General features: G+C 46.1%; 1 protein-coding gene across 4 annotated transcripts in view; it reads right to left on the reverse strand.

The window, feature by feature from the left end:
- Nucleotides 1–26,888, reverse strand: part of SHISA6 (shisa family member 6) — a 245,111-nt gene that overhangs the window by 12,091 nt on the left and 206,132 nt on the right. For 2 of the 4 annotated variants that reach the window (XM_065034508.1, XM_065034507.1), the window contains exon 5: nucleotides 10,365–10,427. The exons of the other annotated variants lie outside the window; for them this stretch is intronic. In XM_065034508.1, the coding sequence (XP_064890580.1) occupies nucleotides 10,365–10,427 (63 nt within the window). The remainder of the gene's footprint in view (nucleotides 1–10,364; nucleotides 10,428–26,888) is intronic. 4 annotated transcript variants of the gene reach the window in all.

A 26,888-nucleotide genomic window follows, 5' to 3' on the forward strand; every position in this document is an offset into this window, starting at 1 on the left:
TTAACAATGCAATAACCATCTTGGTTAATAAACTGTTCTTTCCTATTTCGTATTTATGTCTCTGCACTCCTCAAATAGGGTTATTGTCTGGCTAAAAGAACATAGCCCCAAGTGAGCATATAGTTAATGTGTCATCTCTCTGAGAACATTATTTTCTTGCTGATGACTTCAATCCATGTCTAATAGACTGAATGCAGGATTAGGAAGTGCATGATATTCATCAGGGCGCTGGAAACAATTGATTAGATATTATCCAGTAAACAGAGACTACATCAGCATTGAAACTGTGTCCCCACTCGTATTTGTGCTTGTGTGGCAAGGACCCTGGGGTAACATCTCTTTGCAAATTTCTCAGCCAGAACCTGTATCTAATCTCCATTTTGCATGGAGGATTGGACATGCTGAAATAAGCCTAGTCATATGTATGGAATTTGTGTTCAGTGCCAAAGCGGGAACATTAATTGACTGTTTGCATGAGGTGTGTGAAATTAAGTGCCACACATTTATCTGCTGGGCTTGTGCAGAAGCAGTACACCTTCTTACTGCTTTTTCCATTCAGTCAGTCAGGAACAGACCATGATGATTTTGGTAAATGAGAAGTCACCCTGAAATCCACTGCCTATCATTCAGCAAAATAAGGGATAAACAGAAATGACCCAATATAATTTCAGATGTCTTTTTCATAATATACTTTGATGGTGAGATCAGAGAACTGAGAGTAAGGAGAAATATCTTGTACAATTTATATTTTCAGACCAGTTCAGAAGTTTCTTCATAGTTCTTCATTCCTGCAATGTATTTGAGTTATGCTTTTATCTGGTCTCTCTACTTTTTGTTTGTTGGCTCCTGTGGAAGATGCAGGACACAATTAATTAACAAGACGTAAATGAAAAGGTTGTGTGCTGCTCTGTTCTCCAGCATTCCCACTCATTTCAGTCCAGCTCTACATTCTGCGCAGTGGGAGATGAGCACTGGAAAATGGACCATGTCCCCTGGTTACTAGGATTACCTTTAGAAGCCACTAACAGTCCACATTTGCCTCGCCACCTTCCTGCAACCCTGTGCCATTTTATACCTCTCCGATACCGCATGCATTCTGGGCACTATTTGCAAAGTTATTTGAAGAGGAACATGGAGGAGATGAAGCTCACCCACGGCACAGCACGTGCAGCAGATATGGGAACATCATCCAGCAAAGCAAGCACACCTTTTTACAGCCAGTGCAACATCTTAACATTCTGCCAGCGTCTCTTTGATGAATTGAGCAGGAGAGGGCTCAACTCTGCAGCATTTCCTCATCTCCTGAGCATCAGCGGTTTCATGGTTCTCCAATCAAGTGCAGTGTTGCTCCAGCCACGGGCAGGGCTGGTGGCTTGTGGCACAGCACCGCCAAAAACTCACCACGCTGCACGCTGTTGACACGATAAGCTCAGGAAGGGAGCGGGCATCTCTGTGGAGAGAGACTCATCCTTTGCAGCTCTAATGTCTCTTCTCGGACACCAAGCAAGAACCGTGCACTTCTTCTGCTTCATGAGCCAGAATTGTTGGGCCAGTCCAAACACTGATATATTTCCATGAGAACCAGTGGACTCATGGGCCAGGCTCAGAAAGGCTGCCCCGCTCCATTTGGACCAAACTCTTGCATGAAGACTGAAGAAGGTGGTGCCATGGGGTGGAGAGTTCTGCACCTGGGGAACCAGAGCACTGCCTGCCCTCATGGGCAGCCAGAGGAACACGGTTCCAACCACCACCTTCCCAGGACATAAGGCCGGTGGCCGGCATGGTACCCACAGAACTTCACCCTGCGCACTGGGGATTGCGGTTACAACTGGTCTCTGGATGGACACGCGGATTAACTCCTCTGCTTTGTGCAGGCACTCGCCTGCTTTGGAATCTATGAAGGAAAGAAAGTCACTTTAAGTGGAGGGAGAGTCTCAATTCACTGTCAGCGCTTTGCAAACTCTCTGCAAGCACAGGGCTCAGAAGCAGCCTCGGGATTACTGAAGTTGGAGGCTCGTGTTGTGGAGATGAGACCTGAAGTCTTCTTGAAGTGTCTTGTTCTTGGAAGACAGCTTATGTTTCAAAGTGTGTTTACATGAGGCACAGAACCTTTAATGTACAAGGACAGGAGCTGACGACACCCAAGACAGAACCAGTGAATTTATGCAAAGTTTTAAACAAAGCTCGGGTGGCAAAAGAGATGTGCTCCATATTAGCATATGAGTCTGCACATATGTTGTGTGAATTCTGCAAGACATTTCAACAGATGCCTTTTAAAACATTCACCCAGAGAAAGCAAACAATGTCACCTAGGAGAAACTGATAGAACCGAGCCTTCTGCTGCTCAGCCGCAGCTCGGTGCAGCTCCAGCCCCTGTCACAGCACACACCGCCTTCTGCTCAGCCATTTGAGGGCCCAGACACAAAGTCTCCTCCGATCCCGATGCGAGCTCTTACCAAGGACCACATTCTGCAGGCAAATCTGGTTGTAGCTGATGACGTTTGGTAGCCTTCTGTGCCAATACTTAGCACCTCCTGAGCCATCCTGGAAGTGACATGCTGTTACACCAGGCAAAGAACTGATATTCACAGACTCAAATTAGAATTTATAACATAAATCTCCAGTGTTTGGGGGGGTGAAGTATTTGTGTTTTCACACTTATGTTTTTATGCTACAAACACTGAAGAACCTCAAAGAGTTTTATACATTTCCAGGTCAGATTCTCTGTGGTGTAAATCAGCAGCTCTCCAGTGAACAGCTGCCCTCATTTATATGAGCTGGAGATGGAGGATTTTCAATGCAGTTAGTGATAAAAAACCTCTGCGTATCATTATGATGCTGGGATTAGGTCTTTCAGTGCTCCTGTCGGAGAACAGAACAGAAATCTGAAGGGGTAAGATGCAAAGAGGATGAGGCACAGCAGCACGTGGCAAGGTGATGCTCTAAATGCTCTAATATACACATGCAGCACAATAATACACTTGAATTGTATCACCCAGGAGCTATTGACATGAAGATGCTTCTGAGTACACAAAGTGCTTAACTGCACGTAGCACAGTCACACACTACAACACGGGATGAGAGGAATAATGTTGCCAATTAAAATCAAAGGAAAAAATACAGAAAGTCGTATTGCACTTAGCAATCACAGCGAAAGGTAGATTAACTTCTCCTTGGGTTAGCTGCCTTTTCATGGGATGTAGAGAACACACGGCTCTGGCACCAGCATGCAGAACTGTGCAGAACCGGGATGAGGACTAATTTGTGCTGAACTTGAGACTGTGTGATTGAGAACCGTCAGCGTCTTAACTCCTTCCACCCATTGGAAGCTGGCCAACGCATGCAGGGGAAGCTTATTTCAAAAAGGAAAATGAATCGGCATGTTTCATCCCGGCACCAAACAACAAGGTGAGTAAGCCAAAACTGAGAGACACGAATCGTCCACCCTGAATGGGCTGGGTGACTGTCCCCGTCCAGCTCTTTGGGACCAGGGTGAGCCACAAGCCCCCCAGACAGGCTGAAGATGATGCAGGGACCACACAATGTTCTGGTGGAGCCATAGTGAGCTCCACAGCGATAGCACTTCTAGTAATGCAAACACCAAAACCCCCCTTCCTATCAGCAGTTTCACAGGCTCTGATTTTCATGGTGCCGTGATTTTGCCTCTTGAAATTTTGCTCTTTTTCACCAGTCTCACATGCACCAGGGATAAAGACGCTGCTTCCCTTTGCTTATGGGCCAAGAGGAACCTGAGGCCAATGTCAGAGCTTTTCAGCCCTTTGCTTCACACCTGCATTGCCACAGAGAGAATCTCCTCAGGCTCCTCATGGGCATGAGGCTGAAGACACAGTCACACAGCTGTGTTTTACTCCACAAGCCTCAGCTTTTCATTTATGATAGTCACGTACTGGGTGGAGCACGGGCCATTCCATGGGTGGCATAAGAGTATTAATCTGCAAATTAAGGCCTCCATAATCAGCAGGGTGGTTAATCCCGGAGCTGGGAGGCTATTTTAGCCCTGCCATAGTAAGGCCTTGAGAAAAGTGATTTCTTTGTCCAAACATACGATGTATTTAGTCTAAAAAGCAGACCAGTTGTTTCAATGCTGAGTGCTTTAAAGGGAGGTACCATTGAAGTCGTTAATCTGCTCTCAGCCCCAGGGTTGCTCACTAAAGAAAGGTCGGCGCACGGCGACAAGTGACAGCACTGAAGTCCACCCGTGGCCCCAGCAAACCCAGCGCACGGGGTCTCTGCACCCAGGGACATCGTCTGCGAGTTCTCAGGTCAAGACAGGTAAATAGCGATGCCGATTCTCTGGCGACTTCGCTCCAGTCTGCTTTGTAATCGTGTAACTGGAGCTGTATCACAACACAGCAGTTTGTGTGCCCTGCTTTGCAAAGTTGGGGTGTAAAGCAGCTGAACTATCAACTGGCACCCCCATCACAAATGGCAACTTGTACGCGTGAAAAATCTGGCATTATGTTGTCCAGTCTGGTTTATCTCTCTCCCCACTTCCACCGAAGCCCTGCTGCTCCACAGAAAGAGCCCTGTACATAATGTGTCTGTTTGTTCTGTAGGTTGTATTTTGGAGGTCTGATTATCTTCTAATTTCCTTCCATACATTTCTACTGGGGATAAATCTAATTTAAACACTCCTTAATTGTTATAATTTTGTAAACAGTGTCTTAAACACGGCACAAAACTCCCAACAAATTACTGGAGGAGATGTGACAGTATAGGGAATAATTTTCATATCTTCTGGGATTGTCCCAAATTGAGGCTTCTGGTCTGAAGTTAGAAAATTGATGCAAGAAATATATCCCCCAAAGCCCTGTTACTGTGTGGGAGGAAGATGGCCTGGATTTCTGAAATGGAGAAAAAAGAAAGAAGGAGGAAAAGAAGGAAAGAAAGAAAGAAAGAAAGAAAGAAAGAAAGAAAGAAAGAAAGAAAGAAAGAAAGAAAGAAGGAGGAGAGGAGAGACAACAGAAGAAAAGAAGAAAGAAAAAGAAGAAAAGAGAAGAAGAGAAAAAAGGGAAGGGAAGGGAAGGGAAGGGAAGGGAAGGGAAGGGAAGGGAAGGGAAGGGAAGGGAAGGGAAGGGAAGGGAAGGGAAGGGAAGGGAAGGGAAGGGAAGGGAAGGGAAGGGAAGGGAAGGGAAGGGAAGGGAAGGGAAGGGAAGGGAAGGGAAGGGAAGGGAAGGGAAGGGAAGGGAAGGGAAGGGAAGGGAAGGGAGAGGAGAGAGAGGAAGGAGAGGAGAGGAGAGGAGAGGAGAGGAGAGGAGAGAGAGGAGAGGAGAGGCGAGGAGAGGAAGGGAAGAAAAGAAGAGGAAGAGGAAGAAGGAGAGAAAGGAGGAAGAGGAAGAGGAAGAGGAAGAGAAGAGAAGAGAAGAGAAGAGAAGAGAAGGAGAAGAGAAGAAGAGAAGAGAAGAGAAGAGAAGAGAAGAGAAGAAGAGAAAGAAGAGAAGAGAAGAGAAGAGAAGAGAAGGAAGAGGAAGAAGAGAAACAAAGAAAGAGAAACAGGAAGGAAGGAAGGACGGAAGGGATATAAAAGAGACATGCACAGACAGCATTCTATGAACAGGGACAAATGATAAACTTGAGGCGAAAACAGGAAGGAAGGAAGGACGGAAGGGATATAAAAGAGACATGCACATACATGCATACATATGTAGCAGTTTGTTTGAAACTCACATGGGTACACCTATAAAAAGAAATTTGCCTCCATGAGAGCAAACCCAGACATCATCTATAGAAAACTGCCCGGACAAATGAAAAACTTGAGGCGAAGCCATTTGTTGTTTATGGTTGTTTACCAAGTATTTTCTGACATGACTATTAAATGCAATGAACTGACATAAAAATTATGATATGAACTTCCTACTAACTATATTATTTAGCAATGTGTTTGTTTATATAGACATAAAAATGTTTATACAAGACTCTTTTGGTTAGCATAATTAAATATGCACTAAATGTAATGAGATTAAACGTCAGTAGCAGTAAAAAATAAAGTAATAAGCTTTATAGAAACTGAGCCCAGGTAGTCAACACATATTTCTGTTATATCTAATGCTCCACTGTCCTGGTTCTTTTCTGTGCACAGTTCTTTTTCCCACATTTTAATGTTTTCATAAGAAAAGAAATTTATGTATTTATTTTGTATAAAGACTGAATAGCTGAGCAAGATAAATTAATGTATCAGAAGGTTTACCTGCATTTCATAAGTTAAATTTAACTGTTCTTAGAAACTAGTACTTGAGCACTCACATTCACCTTTTAATTACAAAATCGCTACATTTACAAAATAGCTGTAGAATTCTTCATTTGCAGCTAAAATCTGCAGCTGATGTAAAACTGAAGCCTAGAGCTAAGGAAGCCTACACCAAACTTCTGATTTCAGTGGAGCTGGGGTCTGAAGTCTGTCTCTGAAAGCAGAATTCAGGCTGAAGTTTCTAAGGAACTGTAGATACATCTATAATGGGACATGCAGCATCCTAGAAGTGAATTGGCTGCACGAATAGACCGAAACCAGGAGAAAATCAATGACTTCTTTAAGATGTGGGATACTCAAAGTCACACGAGCTAATCCAACACCTCAACACCAGCAGAGATTAAATCCTGGTGCTCCAGATGGCGGGTTGACAGACCTTCTTGCCTGTGGTCACTCCTCCTGATCGCCATTGGAAATTGTCTCCCCCAACACATCACACTTGCCAGCCAGGCAAGGAGAAAAGGGAGAGTTTCTTCTCACTCCCTGTTAACTGTGCAATGAACAGCTAATTAACTGATAACAGCCTGACAGAACGGATTATATGCGATCCCACTGCTAATTAGTGGTTATTGCTTCCTGCATCAGAAAGAGTTCGGTGCAATCACATCAGCAATCTCATGGCCTCACAATCCACTGCAATGGGCACGTCCTCTGCGTGGACAAGAGTGGTGACCCCCAGGCCAGGTTAAAATAGAGTCTCAGGGTTTTAATTCTGGGAATCTGAAGTTGAAGCTGAACAGCTCAGAGACCTCAGGTCTAATCTGCTTTTTTTCACGGCCCCAGCCTGACAGTGTTCAAGAAGAGACCGGACAACGTCCTCAGACACACGGTGTGACCTGTGGGGTGTCCTGTGCAGGGACAGGAGTTGGACTTGATGATCCCTGTGAGTCCCAGCTCAGGACGTTCTATGGCTCTATGATTCTAGGTCTCCTGCAGAGCCCTGGGCCCCATGTCTGCACAGCCCGTGCTGCTCACATAGCGATGTGTGTGTTGGGGGATTCATTGTCGTGGGAATTACAGGAGAAGGTAAGAAACCTACGAAGTTCCTGTGGTGGCAGGAGATGGGAGAGAGACCACCAGCCACAGCAGCCCAGTTCTCATCCGGACAGGTATTGCAGTCCGCAACAACTCACGATTCCCTTCACAAATGCGAGTCCAAGCGCATCCTCGCTGGGTGAGGCAGCCCCTGGGGAGCTGCTCCGGGCACCGGAGGGATTTCTGCCTGTTGAGGCTCATGTGTGGCTTGTTTGGTGACAGGTCACCTACAACCCCTGCCCTGCTTGCTCTGTGCCAGTGGCCTGAGAACCTTTCTCTGCTTGTTTTGCTTCAGTTAACAGTGAACTGAACTCAGGCCACATGCAACACGGGGCAGGTCTGGAGCCTCACACTAGCTTCTCACCCTTCTTGGGCTCCTCGATGGTGTCACTGCATGGTGGGTGCGAGAGACAAGCTCACGGTCATGGTGTTCAGAAGGACAGCTCATGTCCACCTACAAATTTGCACAGTCACACACAAAAGGTGCACGATGTCGCACCCAGGAAGAGAATTAAATAAAATCTGTGGATTTGCTGAATTATCTCAGAATTTCAGCAGTAATTATGAATACTGCAGGCTCTTCTGATGCACTATTTGAAAGGTCCAAATATGTTTTTAGACTCACCAAGCAATGGCTCACCAGCAGCAGCACACATGAATATAATGAACATAAGTGCCCATGACCATATGGGTAACTTAGGAACAAAATATAACTCTGAATCATACAGTTCTTTATAGTCAGATCATTCAAGTCACTTTGTACCACCAAATTATTAAGATACAGTAAACACGAGCAATGAGTGGAGAAAAAAAAGCAAAAGATCTGCTTTGATTTTTGTCTCTTGAGTACATAGAAAAGAAAAGCATCTGGCAGGTCCAGAAGGAAGTTCGATAACTGTTTTAGCAAATGTCGCTGCCTTAAGTTGTTGAATGCAATGGAGACCCAATGACGCAGCTACATTAAAGCTTCTGGGCAGAGGCACGGGTACACGGGACTCATCTGGCTCTGCTGGGGTGGATCTGAGAACCCAGAACATGCTACACTTGAAGAACAAGTAGTCAGACCAGAAGACAATAAATTTCAACCATATTACTTCATTTTTTTTGTCTTTTTGTCGTTGTTTCTCCTGTGTTTTTTGAGAGATGGAAAAAATAACCCTATTAATGTAGTCTTAGAAATAAAAGTAACTTGCGGGCTGAGGAACTGCCGGATCCAGCCCCTAGGAAGGACAAACTCCAAAGATCTGAGGTGACCTTTTCAAGGGCAGTCGTTCTCCCACCCTTCTTCATAGCAAAGCAGCATGGAAATTTCTATACTAGAACACACAACAGTCACAACTAATCAATTCCACAATAGTTATCAAGATGAAGTTTCAGAATTAAAAACAAACACCAAAACAAAAGGAGTAACAAATACAGAGATTCTGAGCTGCAAGAAGAGAGGAAGGGTGTATGTTGAGATACACCCGTCACTTACTGGTTCCCCAGCAGAAAGAAGGTTCCAACTGCAAATGCTAGAGGAACATCTCACATTAAAATGGCAAAGGGTGCAGGGAAGAGCAAGGACAAGACCAAGCAAGGTGGCAGCAGAAGGGGGAAGAAAGCAGAGAGGACCTGGAGGTTCATTCAGAGGCTGGACTGATTGCACAGAGACAGGGGGAACCACTGATTTGGGAGGCGGTGACTGGTCTGGATTCGGATGGGGCCGGGAGCTGCTGGTGATTTGGCTGGGTGGTCTATGGTGGCTGCAATGCATGGGGACATGCTGCCCACAACCAACTGCTCCACAAGGGTCAAGGCAATAGAAAAGAAGGGGGAGATAGGGCAGAGGAGACAGAAGGGCTGGAGCAGAGAGGGGCAAGGTTTCTGGCCATGGAGGAGGTGAAGACATATCTCCAGGCTAGCATGAGATGGTGGAAACAAAGGGGGAAACAAAGGAGTGTCTTTTGAACTCTTAAAACTGGCTAAAGCATGACACGGGGCATCCCCAAGTTTATTAGGTTGAGAGGGCTGGATAGAGAGGTGCCAGTAAATGTGCTGAACCACGTAAGACAAATGAAAACCGTGGTCTTTCAGAGCCCTGCAAAAGCACTGTCAGAAGGGGTATAAACACTTATGAAGCTGTCTGGGTACGAAGACCAAACCCAGGGGAGCTTTGGAGGAACTCTGGAAGGGCTGCTCACACCCTTTAGAGGGGTGAGCAGACGGGTTTTATGGGGGTGATAGGCTGCCCCAGACATCTCCTGAGATGTCACTGCTGAGGTTATGGGCATAGGTCAGTGCTGTATTACCCTGTGGTGGGTGTGGGGACATGGAGGTGCTCTGGGTTTCACAAATTCCTAGGGTCAGAGAAACGTCACGTTTCCACAATAAAGGAGATTTGGAAGGGTGTGAGAGCAACCACTGGGACTGATTTAGAAAGAGGCACTATTGGTTATGGAAGTGGGCAGGGGGAGTCCTGAATCTCCCCACGGTCTCTACCTATCCTACATACTACAAACTAGCGAGGCACCGTGCAGATAATGAAGGGCTGCAGCAGGTTGCCCGACCAGACCCAGGCGGGTTCGGGCTGGACAGCTTGGACTGAGCTGCGAACTCAGACTCTGCCCACATATCGTGACACCAACATCAAATAATCAGATTAGGAGCCCTTGCCCCGTGTTCACTGTTCTTCAGCCTACCCTAGAAACGCACAAGCAGCGCCGTCGGTTGAGTGGCTTGGCCGACAAGATGCACGCCGACAAGATGCACTCATCCTTGGTTATCCTTTTGGCTAGTTAAATCTGAGAGCACCTTGCTGATGTGGAAGGGAGAAAGGAGCAATCAGACATGGGGAAACACAATTTTCATAGGTAAAGTTATACAAAACTGGGCCATATTTCATTGTGAGCACTTTTAAAAAATATGGTCCTATGTTTAATGTTAATGGAAACCACCATTCATGCATCATCGCTATAGGAACCTTTCTATTAACATTAAACATACTTTGATACCAGTAAATGTTACTGGCTAGCAGAGGAAAGTTACAACATGTGTAATTTTGCTCTATGTTTTCTCTTACCATGTGTAGGTGTCTGGGTGGCACTGTTTAGTATCAGGTGATTATAGTTTTGTTCTTGGTCATCTGAAATTCACAGAAAACAAAAAAAATCCCTTTAAGAAACAGCTTAGCATATCCACTGATCTGCAGATGATAATTACAGCTCGCAGTATGCACAGGAAATCTCAGCATGATTAAAGAAAGGAGAAAATGCTTAAGAAAGCAGAAGATTCTGTTATGTAGTTCACTTAAAATTCCAGATGCAAGAAGAACATGATAATGGGAAAGCATTCTGCTTCTGCTGAGCCTGCAAATTAGAGTTATCTGCCAAGGTAAGGAGCGTGTCCAGGCAGGAATAAAACCATAGCTGGTGCACCGACATCCCTGGGAGCTGCTGGAACCTCGCAGCCCCGGCTCCACCGCTCCATCTCCATCCCATGGGGAGGTTTTCGGGACATCAGCCCCAACCACCTGAAAACAGACTCTCCCACCGTGACCGCAACCACAACAGCGACGTCCTGTGTGAGTACGGGGAAAGATCAAAAAAGTGGCCTCAGAAACGCAGGAGATAGAGTTAAATAGCTGCATGTCAACTGTATATCTCCCTCCCCTGAGATGTGGGAATCCTGTAAGACCTGATGTATTCGGCATTAAATGCACCACGCTGCAAAGTGGGAGGACAATCAACAGCAGAACGACTGCTACCACTGCCATCAGTAATTACCCTTTGGGTTGGAAAACAACCTTCTTTCTTTCTCACTTTAATAAAAACCATTAGAAAAGTGACTGCAGGTAAACTTCTATCATCTTCAGTTCCCAGACAAGGCTTCAATACGGAAAGAACTCTTTGTCCGGATCTTTGTGACTCATCATGTAACTGTAGTATCGTAGGCTGAGAAGAGGTTTTTAAGAAATCTTCTTACATCTCATGCTCTCTCGGTGCAGGGTGGGCTAGTCTGATGTCTACTCTGCTATTCTTAAAAACCCCTCATTGATATTTCACTTTATTCCCAGAAGATCTGTTTCATTAGGTCTTTCTTACTGCTTTTTAGGCCAATTGCTTCTTTCCGGACTCCCAGGGATGTGGAGAAAAATCCCCCTTATTTCTGCAATTTCTTTATGACAAAGCTGTTCCTGCTCACTTAACTTCATTCTTCAAACTAAACAATGCCATTTCCTTTATGTTTCCCTAGAAAACTTGTTCTGCCTTGGGTGATTCTCATTCTAGCATCCTGTGTTTTCTCCAGTTAACCTAGAACCTTTCCAAGTCTGTACTGTGGTCTGGGACGTGTTTCCGAGCAGAGACCTCACCGGTACAGAGTGAGGCAGATGGATTTTTCTCAGCCATCTACTCTTGTTCACACAAACTCACATGATATTTTTCTTTTCACGGTTCATGCAAAGTTTGTGATCCCCCTTTTCCATGCTGTGGGATCAAATGGGACATTTTCCATCTAGTTTCCAACAAGCACGATACAAAATCCTGCTTACTCATTTCTGCATTAGGTTTTAACAGTTTCTGGAGTTCAAACAGGCCTTTTCAGTCATACGATATTAAAAGTGTGTGCGATGGTAAGTCTGATACACGCCTAAAAGAAACAGCTGCGGTATTTCTAGTCTTCACTTCCAAAAAACACAATATACTTTACGTCTTAGCTGAATCATCTGGATTCAACTCTTACAAGATCTTTCATATTTTTTGGTGGGACTAAGAAAACAATTTATTACTAGAAAATTCTTCTGCATGTAGGTATTTCTGGATCTTGCGGCTTGTCAATCAGCAAATCGATTATTCTCTTTGATAATCTAAATATTCTGTGCTTCTGAAAAGCTGTGAGGTTAAGGCCTGGGCCAGTATGTACAGACTTAATCAGATTCAGTTCGTGACACTATCAAGCAGAAATGTGGTTTGAATATTATTGCTAGGCGGGTGTTTGGTCGGTATGGCCAAGAACGGGGCTGCTGGGACAAAGAGCTTTGGAGCAGTCTCCTCTGCGGGGAATTTTTAGGCTTTTTGGTTGCAAGGGCAGCTGTTAGGTACAGTGTATACCAGGGATGTCTGTGTCCTGAAACAACCGTCTCTCTTGCAGATGTTTTCCTGCTGCTGAGTTCATAAAATCACAGAATCGCTGAGGCTGGAGACACCTCTGGAGATCATCTGATCCAACCCTCTGCTCAACGCAGGGTCAGCGAGAGCGGGCTGCCCAGGACCATGTTCATTAGGGTTCTGAGTGTCTTGGAAGGATGGAGACTCCAAATCCTCTCTGCAAACCCTCTTCCAGTGTTCAGTCACATGCACAGTAAGAAAGTTTTTTCTTGTGTTTTTAATTCAAATTTTCTGTGTTACAATTTGTGCTTATTGCCTCTTGTCCCATCACTGGGCACCGCTGAGAAGAGCCTGGCTCCATCTGCTTTCCTTACCTACCAGTTACTTACATACACTGGTCCACTGAGCTTCTCCTCTCCAGGCTGAAAAGACCCAGCTTTCAGCCTCTCCTATTCCAACAGATGCTCTGGTCCCTTAAACATCTTCCTGGCTCTTCACTGACCCCACTCTAGTTTATCCGTACCGCTCCTGTACTGGGGAGCCCGTCACTGGTCCCAGCACTACAGAGGTTTCTCACCAGTACGAGCAGAGGGAAAGACCTGCTGGCAACATCCCTACAAATGCATCCAGGATGCTGGTGGCCTCCTTTGCCACAAGGACACACCAATAGCTCGTGTTCAGCTTGGTGTGTGTCACGTATTTTATCAGTTATTTTACCCACCATTTATTACCTTATTTACAGGTTATTATATCTCTTTTTGAAAGCTGCAAACTAGGCTGTGAGTAATGAGCCTGCTGTAGTTTTTGATGCCTCTCCTTGACATTTGCAGACGGTAAGTTCATTGCGCACGGGTGAATTGCTGTACAGCCACTTCTCTCCTGAAAGCCTCAGAAAGTGAGACATTTCCCCAGGAGGTCTCCATCCTTCCACGTGCTTTGTACAGCAGCCCGTGGTTCCTGTGCTGGTCCCTCTGGGTTTCAGCCCGGTGTAGCGCCGCAGTCATGCAGAATAGCTAAGGACAGCAAGGACTGCCAGCCTGGCTACGGCAAAGATAATCTACAGATCGAATCACAGAAAACATCCAAACTGTTTGTTCTCTTCTCAACTTGTGTTGCTTACACATTACAGGAGCTGGCAGATAAAAGGTTACACAGAGATGAAGACAGTTGTGCATGTGAAATGCAAGAATTTAAAACAGCAGCAGACGTAATTTTAACACATTAATTGTTCCAGAAGGGAAACAACAGAGGTTTCTCTCTCCTGAAAACACAGAGCACTCCAATTCAGTCATCTACTCTCACAACCCCACTACCATGTGAAATTGTGTCTTCAGTAAGGACAATTCCATCTGCATCTGCATGCATAGGAACTATTGTCTTCTGATTCTGATCAGCTTTCCATTTCACCTGAAATACCTGAAATACTTTCTCTTTTCCCTTCCCTTCCCTTCCCTTCCCTTCCCTTCCCTTCCCTTCCCTTCCCTTCCCTTCCCTTCCCTTCCCTTCCCTTCCCTTCCCTTCCCTTCCCTTCCCTTCCCTTCCCTTCCCTTCCCTTCCCTTCCCTTCCCTTCCCCTTTTCCCTCTAAAAAACTCAGATGCTTTGAGGCTAATGCTTAAGAAATGGCATCCAAAATAGACTCTGAAATACTGGCATTTTCATGTGGCTGAGCTAATCAGGCATCTGAATGCAGCACTGGTCTTCATTTACCACTTCTGTAGCCTATTGTAAACACTTTCTAAGAAATAAAATGCTTTAAAATGATGGCTGAGCCTTCCTGTGGCTCTCCAGGTTTAACAAGATAATGCTGTTAATTGTGAAGTGCCAGTTAGGCAGCAGCATATCTATCGGAGAGACAAGGATCTGAGTTCAAATCTATTTACTAGGAAAATCCATTAGGGAAATAAAGGATTCACAGTGCCCTGAATTGTCAGACCACAATGCAAAATCTCGGAGCACAGCTGGAGGAGTGATCAGATACAATAACCAGCAGAAAGAATGAGACTTTTTACTGGCAGAAGGGCAACCAGCGCTCCCAGCCCTTTTGCATCCCAGAGAAGACACGTGGACAGACAGGGGCTTTAAGAACTCCAGGTTTCTTTCCAAAGGAAATGAGTTCACATAGTAAGAACAGAACAAAACGCTGCATCCACCAGTAAGTATCTGTGTTAGCTTAGAGTGGAATGAAAACAACCCCCAGGCTGGCTGCAGCTCACAGAAGCAGGGCAGCCCCATCTCCTGCCCTGACCGTGTCCCTGCAGAGCTGGTACAGCTCCACGAGCCCTGGAGAAGTGGCCCAGCTGAACATGCAACACACACAGTCAGAGTGGTCCCCAACCAGGCTCCCTGCACCCCACAGCCACCAGAGCCAGCACCCATGGGCACTAACACCCTATTTCTGCTGGTGGAAGGGACCCTGAAAAAGAGAAAACTTCCAAGTTCAGTGCCTAGGAAAGCAAATGAGCCCTTGCTGTCCCTCTTCTCCCTGTCACTTTGTCACATTCCTCCATGTCTCTCCATGGAGGTGACACTCAGATGGGCTGGAAGCCCAACACAGTCAGACCAGGTGTCTCCTGCAGGAAGAGGTGGTTTCTGCTGGACCTGGAGTCAGGCTTAGGCAGCTGTGTGAGACGGGTTCAGGTGATCTACACTTCTCCAAAAATTTCTCTTCCTAGTGTCCCCAGCTTGTGTTTGAAGGAGGAGAGGAACCCAAGGGAATGGCAGAAGATGTGCCAGGGAGGGTCAGTGGGACATGAGGAAAAGGTTCTTCACCCAGAGGTGCTGGACACTGAACAGGCTCCCCAGGGAGGTGTCACGGCCCCAACCTGACAGTGTTCAAGAAGAGACTGGACAATGTCCTCAGACACACAGTGTGACCTGTGGGGTTGTCATTGCAGGGACAGGAGTTGGACTCCATGATCCTTGGGGGTCCTTCCAGCTCAGGACATTCTGTGATTCTATGATCCCCCTAATAATTCCTGAAATTTCTCTGAGAGTGCACGTGCATTTTTGAAAATACTTAGTCTAGTGTCAGTTGTGGCATCCACTGACTGATTTTGAGAAGCTCAAGCATTTTTTCCACAGAGGGTGATAAAACATGACGCTATAATCTTCCCAGTGAATATGGAGAGTGCTTTATGGTCCTGCAACACCTGAGTGACTTCGGTGCTGGGGCACCACCAGCTCTCTCAGACACCTCTGGGCGATGGTCACCGTGAGTGCCAGAGCGAGTCAGGATGTGGCGCTGGGGACCTCCGAACACCCTGATGGGCAACTGAGATCAGAGCTCTGCAGGTGGGACGGTGCTGGACAGCCCTTCATCCTGTTCTCCGCAGAGCCAGGTCTCCCCGTCTGCTGCGCTCTGTATCTCAGCGTTGCAAGGAGCAATTCTTACCCTGGTCAGAACAGACAGCGCTGATGTGCAGCACAAATCGCCACCTGAATCTTCAGTCTCAAGGTGCAAAAGCCGAGATAACTGGTGAAGAAAACTTTAAATATCCCCCAAGGAGTTCCCATTGCACTTCTTACCCAGGAGATCCTTTCCAGAAACAATCTTTTTGTGTAAAGACTTAACCTTTCCTTTGGCACTTGGCTTTAGCCTTCTCTAGGGTATATATTTTTCAGTCTCAGGGATTTTGCATGTGTTTATTGTTAATAAAAACTAGATTTATTGTGTTCTATAATGGAAAAAAATATCAAGTGTCAGAATATTGAAAGAAAACACTGTATTTTCCAGGCTGTCTTTCCTAACAAAGTTCCTTATAAAAACTGCAAAGCAAGGATATTTTTTATATACGCCAGCTATATGACAGATATATGCTAGTTCTGACAGTCATGCAATATTTTGCATGACTTTTATTAAAGTACTGGGAACTCTGAAATCTATAGTCAACAGGACAAAAGAAATGGACTAAACAGGAGCGATGGGCCTATGCAATACAATTCCTCGCCTCCTGCCCTCCGCTGTTTCAGCGGCCTCAGCACTCGCCTGCCTTCAGCCTTACTCCTCAGCTGAGATCTTCAGAGAAGGATGGAACAAGCAGTTTACTTTTCTGATGACAAGATAACTGTTTGGCATCCGCACTAATGAAGAGAAAATCCTTTTCAAGGGCTAATCTTCCAGAGTACTTAAATACGACAAAACCCTTTAGGCTTTAGGAACTGAAAGAAATGCAGATCCCGAAGGCAAGGAGGAAAGTAGACCAAAAACTGATGATGAGAACATAAACACTTTCGGCATAAAGCCACTCGTTTATCATCCACCTGCCTCCCTCTGGCATTTTCCATTTGCAATTTGAAGGGAAACCTTAAGCAAATGTCCTTTAACTGCTGCTCTGGTCAGCCATAGCTGAGCAGGGGCCTGGCGAGGGGAGCGGGCATCCACCCTTTGCTGTACAAAGCCTTTTCCCATCAGTTTGGGTGCGAGATGGTGGCAGATGGCAGCTCTCAGCTCTGGGACCATCCCAAGGAACCAGGGAGGCTGAAGCCACCGTCCCCGCTCAGGGATGTCAGCCCAGCCAGTGCCTTATCAGAGGTGATGAGCGTTTGAATCCTTAGCCTAATAGACTGTTAAATCCCAGCTGCCTTTCGAGTGCTCTAACCAATAACTAATTATTTTATACTTTTATGCTGTGAATATCCTGCTTGCAGAATATTTCTGCACCTGGCTAAGGATACCCAAACCAAGTGACCCCTAAAAAAGGGCCTGTAACAAGGGGCGCACAAGACAAAAATTAAGCTACTAGTAAAGTCAGCATGTCAGTCATTAAAGTGGTTGGAAATGTCAGATTAAAGGCTGTCTCCAAACCCTTAGTTTGATATTCATTATGTCAGGTTTTTGTTCTACCATTCCAGCCTATTTTTCAACTGTAATCCTGTGAGTCATTCATTGAACAGGATGCTTGGGGAATAAGGCAGCTATTCAAGAGTTATTTTAATCCTCATTAAGCGGTGAATGGCCCTGTTCTTTAGTATCCCACGCCATCCAAATCCTGCGCTGATTATGGAACTGTTATTTTCCATGCAGGCTTTCCTCTCGCACTCGTCGAAGCCTCACAAACAGCTTTGAGACACCCATTGCAGGTAGGGTGGGTCTGTCAGCCCCAGCTGAGCCTGAGAGCCATTGCGCTTGCATCTGCAAGGCTTTATTACTTTTGAGGAACAGCTGTGGAACACTCAGGTCAGATTTTTCAGATCACACAGGGGATTTTTTAATAGGATTTTGCAAGCATAAATCAGATGTTAATTAATTATACCGCTTTTGTGGGGAAGGTAAGGCAGGTGCAACTGTTCCTGGTTTACATGTTGGGAAGATGATGAAGGCGGGTGGAATCACTTCACTGTGGCCACACAGTAACGTGAGGAGGACTGGAAATGCTCCCCCAGCCCAGATGAACCCCAGGCTCGTCACTGTCCATCACAGCCCTCCAGCCACCGCAGCGAGGGCACGTTCTGCCTGGTCTGGCTGCAGCAGCACTTCTGAAAACCACAGAATCACACAGGATCCCAGCCTGGCTGGGCTGAAGGGACCTCTGCACACCCCCCAGTGCAACCCCCCTGCTAACACAGGGTCACCAGAGCAGATCACACAGGGTCATGTCCAGGAGGGTTTTGAATGTCTCCAGAGAAGCAGACTCCACAAGCTCCTGTTTCAAACACCTGCAACAATCATGTCACAGGTGTTTGAAACTTAAGAAATGAAGAAACCAAAACAGCTCTGAAAAGGTCTGACTGACTGACTGGCTCAGCTTCCTCCAGGCCCTTCCCATGAGGCAGACCCCGTTGTCTCACCCACGAGTGTAATGGGTACAAACTAGACCACAGGAGGTTCCACTTGAATATGAGAAGAAACTTCTTCATGGTGAGGGTGGCAGAGCCTGGACCAGTCTGCCCAGGGAGGTTGTGGAGTCTCCTTCTGTGCAGACATTCCAACCCGCCTGGACACCTTCCTGTGTAACCTCATCTGGGTGTTCCTGCTCCATGGGGGGATTGCACTGGATGAGCTTTCCAGGTCCCTTCCAACCCCTGACATCCTGGGATTCTGTAAGTGTCCCAGCATCCCCTGACAGAGGGTCCCCTCCTGCCCGCCCCCCTGGGCAGCATCCCCGATGGCAGCCGCAGCGGTCACGGCTGGTCGGTGTGTGCTGGCTCAGCACGGTCAGGCAGGAGGCCAGTGCTTCCCGCAGCTGGAGCTGCTGCAGAGCTGCTGGCGGGATTCGCACTGTGGACCCGGCTGCAGGAGCTCCCGGCAGAGGCGAGAGACGGGTCTGGTTCACCTGCACACAGTCCACTCCTGGAGCTGTCGCCAGCCACCCCGGGCTCCTCTCACCGTGGGGTTGCTACCAGACTCCTTGCCATGCAGCGGCTGACCCAGTGCTACGCTGGCCAAGGAGTGCTTAAAGCATCTATTTTATTTGGAATATATCCACTGAGAAACCAAAAACTGTAAGAGTTAACATTTCACAGAAAACTTAAACTCAATCATTTGCTACTTTTTGACCCCTTGTTTTTACAGCTTAAATTGAAGTTTTTCTAAATCCTAAGTACATGTATGGGCTTAGAGGGAGAGCTTAGTCTACCCAGGAAAGGAAGGAAATGGCAGAAACCATTGCTCTGGATTAAGTACTTGCTCTAACTGAGCAAGCTCCTGATGGAAAACGACGATTTTACTGTTGGGATTGTTATGAACAGTGTTCCTTATCACTAGGGGTTTTTTTTAATGTGAGTGTACATGTGTATCTACAGGACCACAACATACGAGTGCATGTCCTGTATGTACATAGAAGGTGACGCATACATGTATGTACAACCTGGTCCTGATGGCAGAAAAGCAGAACATATGTAAGGACAGAGGACATTTCACTTCTTTATTTTTGTGAGTTTGCAAAGGGCAGGTACGTGCACTGCAGCCGCTCCACAGCAATCGAGTGTTGTTCATTTGTTATTTTAAGGCATCAGGAGATGGGGATTTAAATGAACTGTAAGAAATCAAGGGGGAGGTGAATGTACAGCTGCAGGTGGAAAATAACTGCAATGGGTGTTAAAGTTCTGGAGGTTATGTCTGAGCGCTTCAGAAAACCAGCATGGCCCACAGAGCTATGCCAGGAAACAGGTGGAGGATAATCATTCTCCACCAAACCTCTCAGTAAAAACAGGCAGCATGAGGACTGTCCTGTGCAAGAGGGCTTCAAGTTCTCTCACAAAAACATATCTCCTCTTGAAAAACATGCACTAACTCACACACTCATCCACAGTGGATGCTCTTCCACCCACCCACACCTTCTATCCAGGGATGGAACAAGCACCATGTAAACCATGCCCAGTTAGACCTCCCCGCACACAGGGATATTCCTCCTCCACACTGTGTGTATGCAGCTACTCACCGACTCTTTGTGAAGCACCAACGTGCCAAACTGCAAACACAAACTGTCTGCAAGAGCTTGGTACAAGGAAAATGCAGCTTTTGTTTTCAAGCAACTACAGCTGAAAAGTGCACCCACAGAAAGCCAAAACTACACCAAGAGTATTTCCCAGTCTTGGCTAAAATGTTATTTTAGAAAACAGCAACACCGCAGTAAAGATAAAGGTTACACTGACCTCCAAATATCTTTCTCCAAGGAAACTGATGCCTTTTGAGGCATCTTTGGAAAGGTTGCTTTATTGATGAAGAATTGGTTTTTCCTCCATGTACACAACAGGCTACAAGGTCTATGAAAAGAGCAACTTTTCCGATGCTACAGAACCCTGTCAGACTCACCAGCAGGAGGCTCTGGAAAAGCAGCATATTCTGCATGGGCATTTCTTTAGAGATCAATAACTACAATGACCCCAACCCCCAGTGGGAATGTTTGAACTCACTGTTGAGCTGGAGTTCAAAATCTCTTCATAGTATTTCATTCTTTTTTCACTCTGATTTTCATTGTTTAATTTACTTAATGCTGCACGTTCTCACACGTTCCAGCATAAATCAGGAAAAAGGAAAAAATGAGGAGTGGTAAAATGAATAGAAGAAACGAGATGCAGATGAAGAGAAAGAGCAAGGACTTGGGAGAGAAAACTGTGCAGCTGCTGGCAAACCCCACAGGACAAACGTAGCTGGCACTGACAGTCGGTGCCGAGGATCCCCTCTGCGCTTGAGAACTCCACATTGACTCTCCAAATACAGAATAATGAGATAAATACGGGCTGGTTGTGTCACAATTCAAACAGCTGAGCGGGCTGCGTGACTAACGTTAGCCCGCAATGCACAAACAGCATCTGGGGGAGCAGTCCTGGATGCTAACCTTCGGAAACACGTTTGAAATGCGCACATCACAGTGGAAACATATGGTCAGACTAGAACAAAATGTGTCCTTTAAAGGGCATTTCTGAAGATGAAGTTGATTTTGGAAGATAGAAATAGTATGGGTTTCCAAAGCAGGATTAGTTAAACGCAATCTTTTGTGGAACGCCGCCAGCTATTGCACATTCAGAGTGCAGAGATAATTATGCTAATACCTTCAGAGGAAACACATGGTCTTTTTAACCCCGTGGTACTGTCAGGAAGGGGAAGGAAAGGGAACACGAAGTCCTCCCCCTGTTCTTCCCTCTTTCATGAGGTATAAAGAGAAAGAAAAAGTGAGGATGAAATCACTCCAGTGAGTTTAGTGGGCAGAAGTGAAAGACCCTTATTCACTGCTGTACCTTCTGGAACAGCCGGGGTGCCTGGCTGTCCCGTCTTACTCTCTTTTTATATGGAGGAGACACAGGATTTAGTAGAAAGCTAAAATCAGAAGCTTCCTTGGTCATTACACTCCAAGCACAATTCACAGAAACAAATTCCCCTCTGGATGCGGGTGGGCTGCGGAGCAGAACACAGTCCAGACTGGCTTCGCCAGCCTCTGCTCCAGCTCAGGGTGGTAAATGTGCCACTTTATAACCAATGTGGTGATCAAGATAAGCAGATTCATAACTTGTCAATGGAGTTTAAATCATCTTCAACTCACAGAAATTCACTTGCTCCGAATCTGAAACTGCTGGAGAGAGTCCAGTGCAGCCACGAAGATGCTGAAGGGAGTGGAGCATCTCCCGTGTGAGGAAAGGCTGAGGGAGCTGGGGCTCTGGAGCTGGACAAGAGGAGACTGAGGGGTGACTCATTCATGGGGATCAATAAGGAAAGGGGGAGTGTCAGGAGGATGGAGCCAGGCTCTTCTCAGTGACAACCAGTGACAGAACAAGGGGCAATGGGTTCAAACTGGAACACAAGAGGTTCCACTTAAATTTGAGAAGAAACTTCTTCATGGTGAGGGTGGCAGAGCCTGGCCCAGGCTGCCCAGGGGGGTTGTGGAGTCTCCTTCTGTGCAGACATTCCAACCCGCCTGGACACCTTCCTGTGTAACCTCATCTGGGTGTTCCTGCTCCATGGGGGGATTGCACTGGATGAGCTTTCCAGGTCGTTCCAACCCCTCACATTCTGGGATTCTGTGGACCAGCCAGCAAGACGTGATCACCCTCAAGGTGTTTGGACAGAGAATCAGGGATTTGCTCTTTGTATCACACAGCTCTGCCGGGGGACAGGAGCAAGAACATGTGTGTCACGATCGTTTGCAGTTTATGTCGTTCTTCTGCCGATTTCTGGCATTTTCTCTTCCTAGATGCAGGACTTGTTTGTATGCTTGTTAACTGCTAAACATGGCTTTGGGCCAGTACTTTATAGACAATTAAGATCCAGATATAATCTAATGCTGATCATATTCTTAACTTTAAGCATAAAAGTGAAGTCACTAGCACTAATCAAGCACTTAAAATGAACCATGGGCATAAGTGCTTTATTAAGGCAAAAAGAAAGTGGCACTATGTTAAGGAATAACTAAAAGCTCTATTTAAATCTATCCCTAATCCTAGATGCAATTAAGCAGATGGTTAACTTTAAGCATCTGATTAAGTCTAACTGAAGTCACATTAAACAGTGGCTTTCAAAATAGCACTTCTGTAGAAATAACTGTATATGACAGTGTCAAAATCTACTTTTTTACTATTAACGACCTCTTCTGTTCTTGCAGCGTTTCCATTCCAGCAGATTTGATGCCGGAGAAGGTGCCGCATCCTCTGCAGGAGCTGAGCACAGATGTACTGACTGACCCCCAGCAGCACTATGTTCCTCATATGAAACACAGATCCTTGGATACTTTATGCATGCTTATTATTTTATATATTTTTAAAATAAATATTTAATTAAGAAACCCTTTTCCATATGTTGTAATTAGAAATTTTCTGCTTGGCCAATTCAAAACCATCTGAAATGACAAACTACTAATTTATTTTCAATTTATTTTTTGGTGTGTTTGTAAGTCTCAGAGCAACTAATTTCTCATTTTAAATGAGAAAAATCTGGATGTGCTTAGAAGAATGTGCTTTTTTCTTCTGATTCTATTTCTGTATGTCTGACACCGGCCTTACACAGACTAGTCCAGGAAACCTGCCTTGATTTCAGTGTACCGAATTGCTTGGCACATCGAACAGTCTCTAAATATTCAATCTGCCTGTACTGACTACCAATTACAGTATTTATCATATATTTAGGTTTGCTCAAACAGGTCTTATTTTGGGAAATTCCCTCATAACTACTGAAGTAACATCTTTCAAACTCGTGCTGCTACTCCTGGTACATGTTGTCATAGAAAATGAGCACTCCCTGAAACAAATGCTTGTGTGGTCAATTGTCCCAGTTTTAGCAAGTGTAGTATTTTATTATAAACCTTTAAAGCCCCAGGTTCTTGAATCATTTCATTAGGTAGGAACTTCATCTGTCTTTTCATTAAAGGGAGATCACTGCCTCCTTTATTGTGAAGGAGAGGCAGCAACAGCACTTTGCACCTCGAAGGCCCTGAAGGCAAAAGGCAAACAAAAAACACCCACATTCATTTGGTTTGAATCTGTGCTTTTTAATCCAACCTCAGTTTTGTTTTCAGAGATTGTTTGTAGTTTCTTTAACATGTGTAGCTGGCAATAGTGAAGCTCCCCTGATAACGTATGCAATATTTACTGCCTTCCTGTGTTGAAACCTGGCAATATGGCAGAGTATAATATTTATAGCACTGTGAACTCCTCTCCTGTAGGTAAAGCAATTCCTATTTATTTACTCACTCACTGCCTTCCATGGGAATATTAATGTTAGCAAATCTGATACTCAGCTATGCTTGCTGGAACATAACATAAAATAATAATTAGAAAAAGCTATTTTGTAAATTTTATTTCTACACCAAACTCATCGAGGCCAAGCAAAGCAGTTCTGTGGTTCTATTAACTGGATGTTAGCGGGCGATGCCACCGCAGGAGGCGGCTTTGCTCCCTCCTCAGCCATGTGATGCTCCTGCCTCTCCTGTGCCTGCATTAATGTATAGGTGATTTTCCTTTCCAGGGCAGTTTCCAGCCAGATCAGGTTCCTGATCTCACTTTCTGTACAGATGGGAGGCAGGTGAGCAGAGGGAGATGGGAACAAGGATGCAACCGCCCTTTCGAGGTCAATGATGTTTACACCGGACTGAAGGGACGGGGGCAATGTACTAAGTGACTGGTTTATTCAGGAGTTCAGGTCCAAATGTGAAGATGCTATAGGAACAAATCCTCCATAAGCACATGACCTGTGTCTTCAGAGTAAAGATCACAACCACATTTCAATACGTAAAATGATGTTTGTCCAAGCACGACAGTTTTCTCAAGCCTGTTCTCTGCAAAACCCTCCAGTTCGATAACTGCTCAAGAATCGCCCTGTAGCTGGAGGAAAATCTGGACTCAGCTGGGCCAAAGCATTTCAGATAAAGCAAAGGAGTTCGGCTGCATCCTTCTGAATCCGGCAAGCAGTGCCGTCTGCAGCCTTTGGGTCAGATACCCCTGACACGGGCTCCCTGGCAACCGCTGACACTGCTCATTGCGAGGGCTGGGCAAGGACAGCGGGGACAGCAAAGACGTGAAACAGAAGACAAAGCAAGCTGAGCTACAGATGGAGTCAGTCAAGGTGTGAGGAACGGTAGGGGGGCTGGACTCAATGATCTTGAGGGTCTCTTCCAACCGGAATGATTCTATGTTTCTATGACTGCAAAAGGCTGGTTGCAAAATCACACTGACCACACTTCCTCCCTGCTGTGCAAGCCCCTCTCTATAGCACTCATCTGAAAAAGTAGCATGCACTAAGTTAAGGGTTGAATTCAAGTGAAATCATGCTTATCTGGAGTCATCCCATGGGCAGACATCTGGAGTGATATTTATCTAACAAATGTGGTTGTCTCCTCTGTGCTGGACTCCTTGCAAGGTCCACAGAAGTGGCCACAGTAAGCCTATGTTTCTCTGCATCCAAGATCCAAAGCAGGTCACCAAGCCAAGCCATAGGTATCTGGACAGCCCTCTCTCCCCCCGTTGACTCTTAAAGGCTTCCAGAGCTTGGGGGAAATCCCTTACCTATTTTTCAGTCCAAGAAACCGGCAGAAAGAAGTGGAGAAGTTCCCTGAATAGCAAAGTGGTTCCTGAAGGATATAATAATAGCGTGCAGGACATTTTCCCAACGCAGAGAAGGTGTTTTTCTTCTCCCTTGTCCCTGTTCTACTCTCCATCTGCTATCCCCCTTCACCGCTGTGCTAAGTTGCTGTCCAGATGGTGCTGACACGCTGCGGTGTGTGTAGCCCAGATGCAAAGCGCGTCCCTTGAGGAAGGTGACTCCCTCTGCACCAAGAGATCAGCTGCAAAACTTGCTGGGAGGCACTTCTGAAAGAGGACACAGAGCTCCTGGGCAGCCAGCGGGGAGCAGCCCGAGCAGGAGGGGATGTTACCGAAATCTCTGTACTGAATTGACAATCATTTTCAAACAATTCAAAAAACTTTGAGCCAAATACTTGGTTGTTACTCCAGGTCTTTGTCAAAGACCAGACAATTGCAGGTCATGAAAACCATGTGAGGGGGAAAGTGTGAGGTGCTCAGTGTGAACAGTGAGAGGAGGGGGACATCTCTTTGTCACTGATCATATGCAATATGCCATACAACAGTTGTGGATGTGCTCCAGTACAGCCAGGGTGACATTATCCTCTCAGCTCTGCTGTCCAGGGCACTATCTGCTTATTCAGGCAGATCTCACCAATGTACTGACACACAATTGGATAACAAAACCACAGAACTGATAACAAAGCCGTAGACCTACCACCAAGTTCCTCTGCGACCCTTCTCCCATCGCTTAGTTCTCATGATCCACCACTGTCTCAGAGCTTAGATAGCTCGCGCTGCCTGCGCTTGTAACTCCAGCTGCTTTCCCTGTGCAAAACCTTTGAAAATCAGCATGCTGGTGGCCAGTGCCACTTCACCTGCCGTCTATAGGACACACCTGACTTGCTCACACCGTGTGTTTTATGACGCCAACTTGATGCTGTCAAAAAACGTTTTCAACATTAGCCGGGTGTCGAGTGCCTGCCAGCCAGGCCCTCTCCAATCAACTGGCCAACAGCAAAACTGGGGACAGCGTTCTTCCTTGCAGTTTTCTTTCCCAGGCTCTTTTCTGGAGCATTTCCCTTTGGAGGAAAAGATACATTTCTCCAAACTAAGTCAGGTAAAATTCTACCAAATACAAGGACAGCCTTGTTTCATGTGACCACTTGGCAATTCCATTCATAGCTTCTCCCTTGAACGCTACTTTTGCTCAGCATCGTATGTACTTATCCGGTTTCTTTCACCCCGAACACCTCCAGATGCAGCTTTAGATGTAGGAAAGCCAGTTCCACTGGAGAAATGCAGTTTCTTGGAGAAATACACATAGAGGGCTGAAACTCTGTGCTACAGCACACCATTTATTATGTCAAAGTCAGTGATAAGGTAGCAGCTGGTGCAGGGGTGAGGGGTGACCGATGCAGATTCTCTGTGCGCAGAGGGACTGAGCTGGTTCGTGTTCTGATGGCACTTCTGGCTTTTTTCCCCTCCTGCCGCCCTGTCTCCCTGCTCCTCCATGCTGGCTCAGGCTGTGGAGAATGAGACCAGACTGGGGCATTGATCCGCCAAAACCAGTTCTTTTTGTAGCTGGATGAGTCTGACATTTCGTCTGACCATAGGACTTTGCAAAGGGGTGACAGGCAAGTCTGAAAGTGCATTTGTTTCATTAAGCATTGAAAACACACAGGTTTAGAAAAGTGAGGCTGCACAGATGGCTGCGAGCTGAAATCACTTGAGCAACGGCCCTTCCTCAATGACAGGTCCACTTGACGCCACTGGCTGTCATAAATACAAACATTTCCACTGTGATCATGTTTCATGGCTTCCGGACCAGGGTCTCAACACAGCCAGCGGCTGGTTTGCAGTGCAGAGCAGCCCTAATCCAGCTGCAGGTGCACAGCAAAGAAGTGTCCATTAGATGGCAAGCTCCTCTCTGCCATGGACACACTCCAGCCATGTGTCTCTGCCCATCTGCTGCCTCAGGGCATCCTGGGGGAAGCAGACCTGGTGGTACCATGAGCCAGGTGTGGCATGGCAAAACAGAAATAAAAAA

The sequence above is a fragment of the Columba livia genome, chromosome 18 (genome assembly GCF_036013475.1).
Source record: "Columba livia isolate bColLiv1 breed racing homer chromosome 18, bColLiv1.pat.W.v2, whole genome shotgun sequence".
NCBI classification, from domain to species: domain Eukaryota; kingdom Metazoa; phylum Chordata; class Aves; order Columbiformes; family Columbidae; genus Columba; species Columba livia.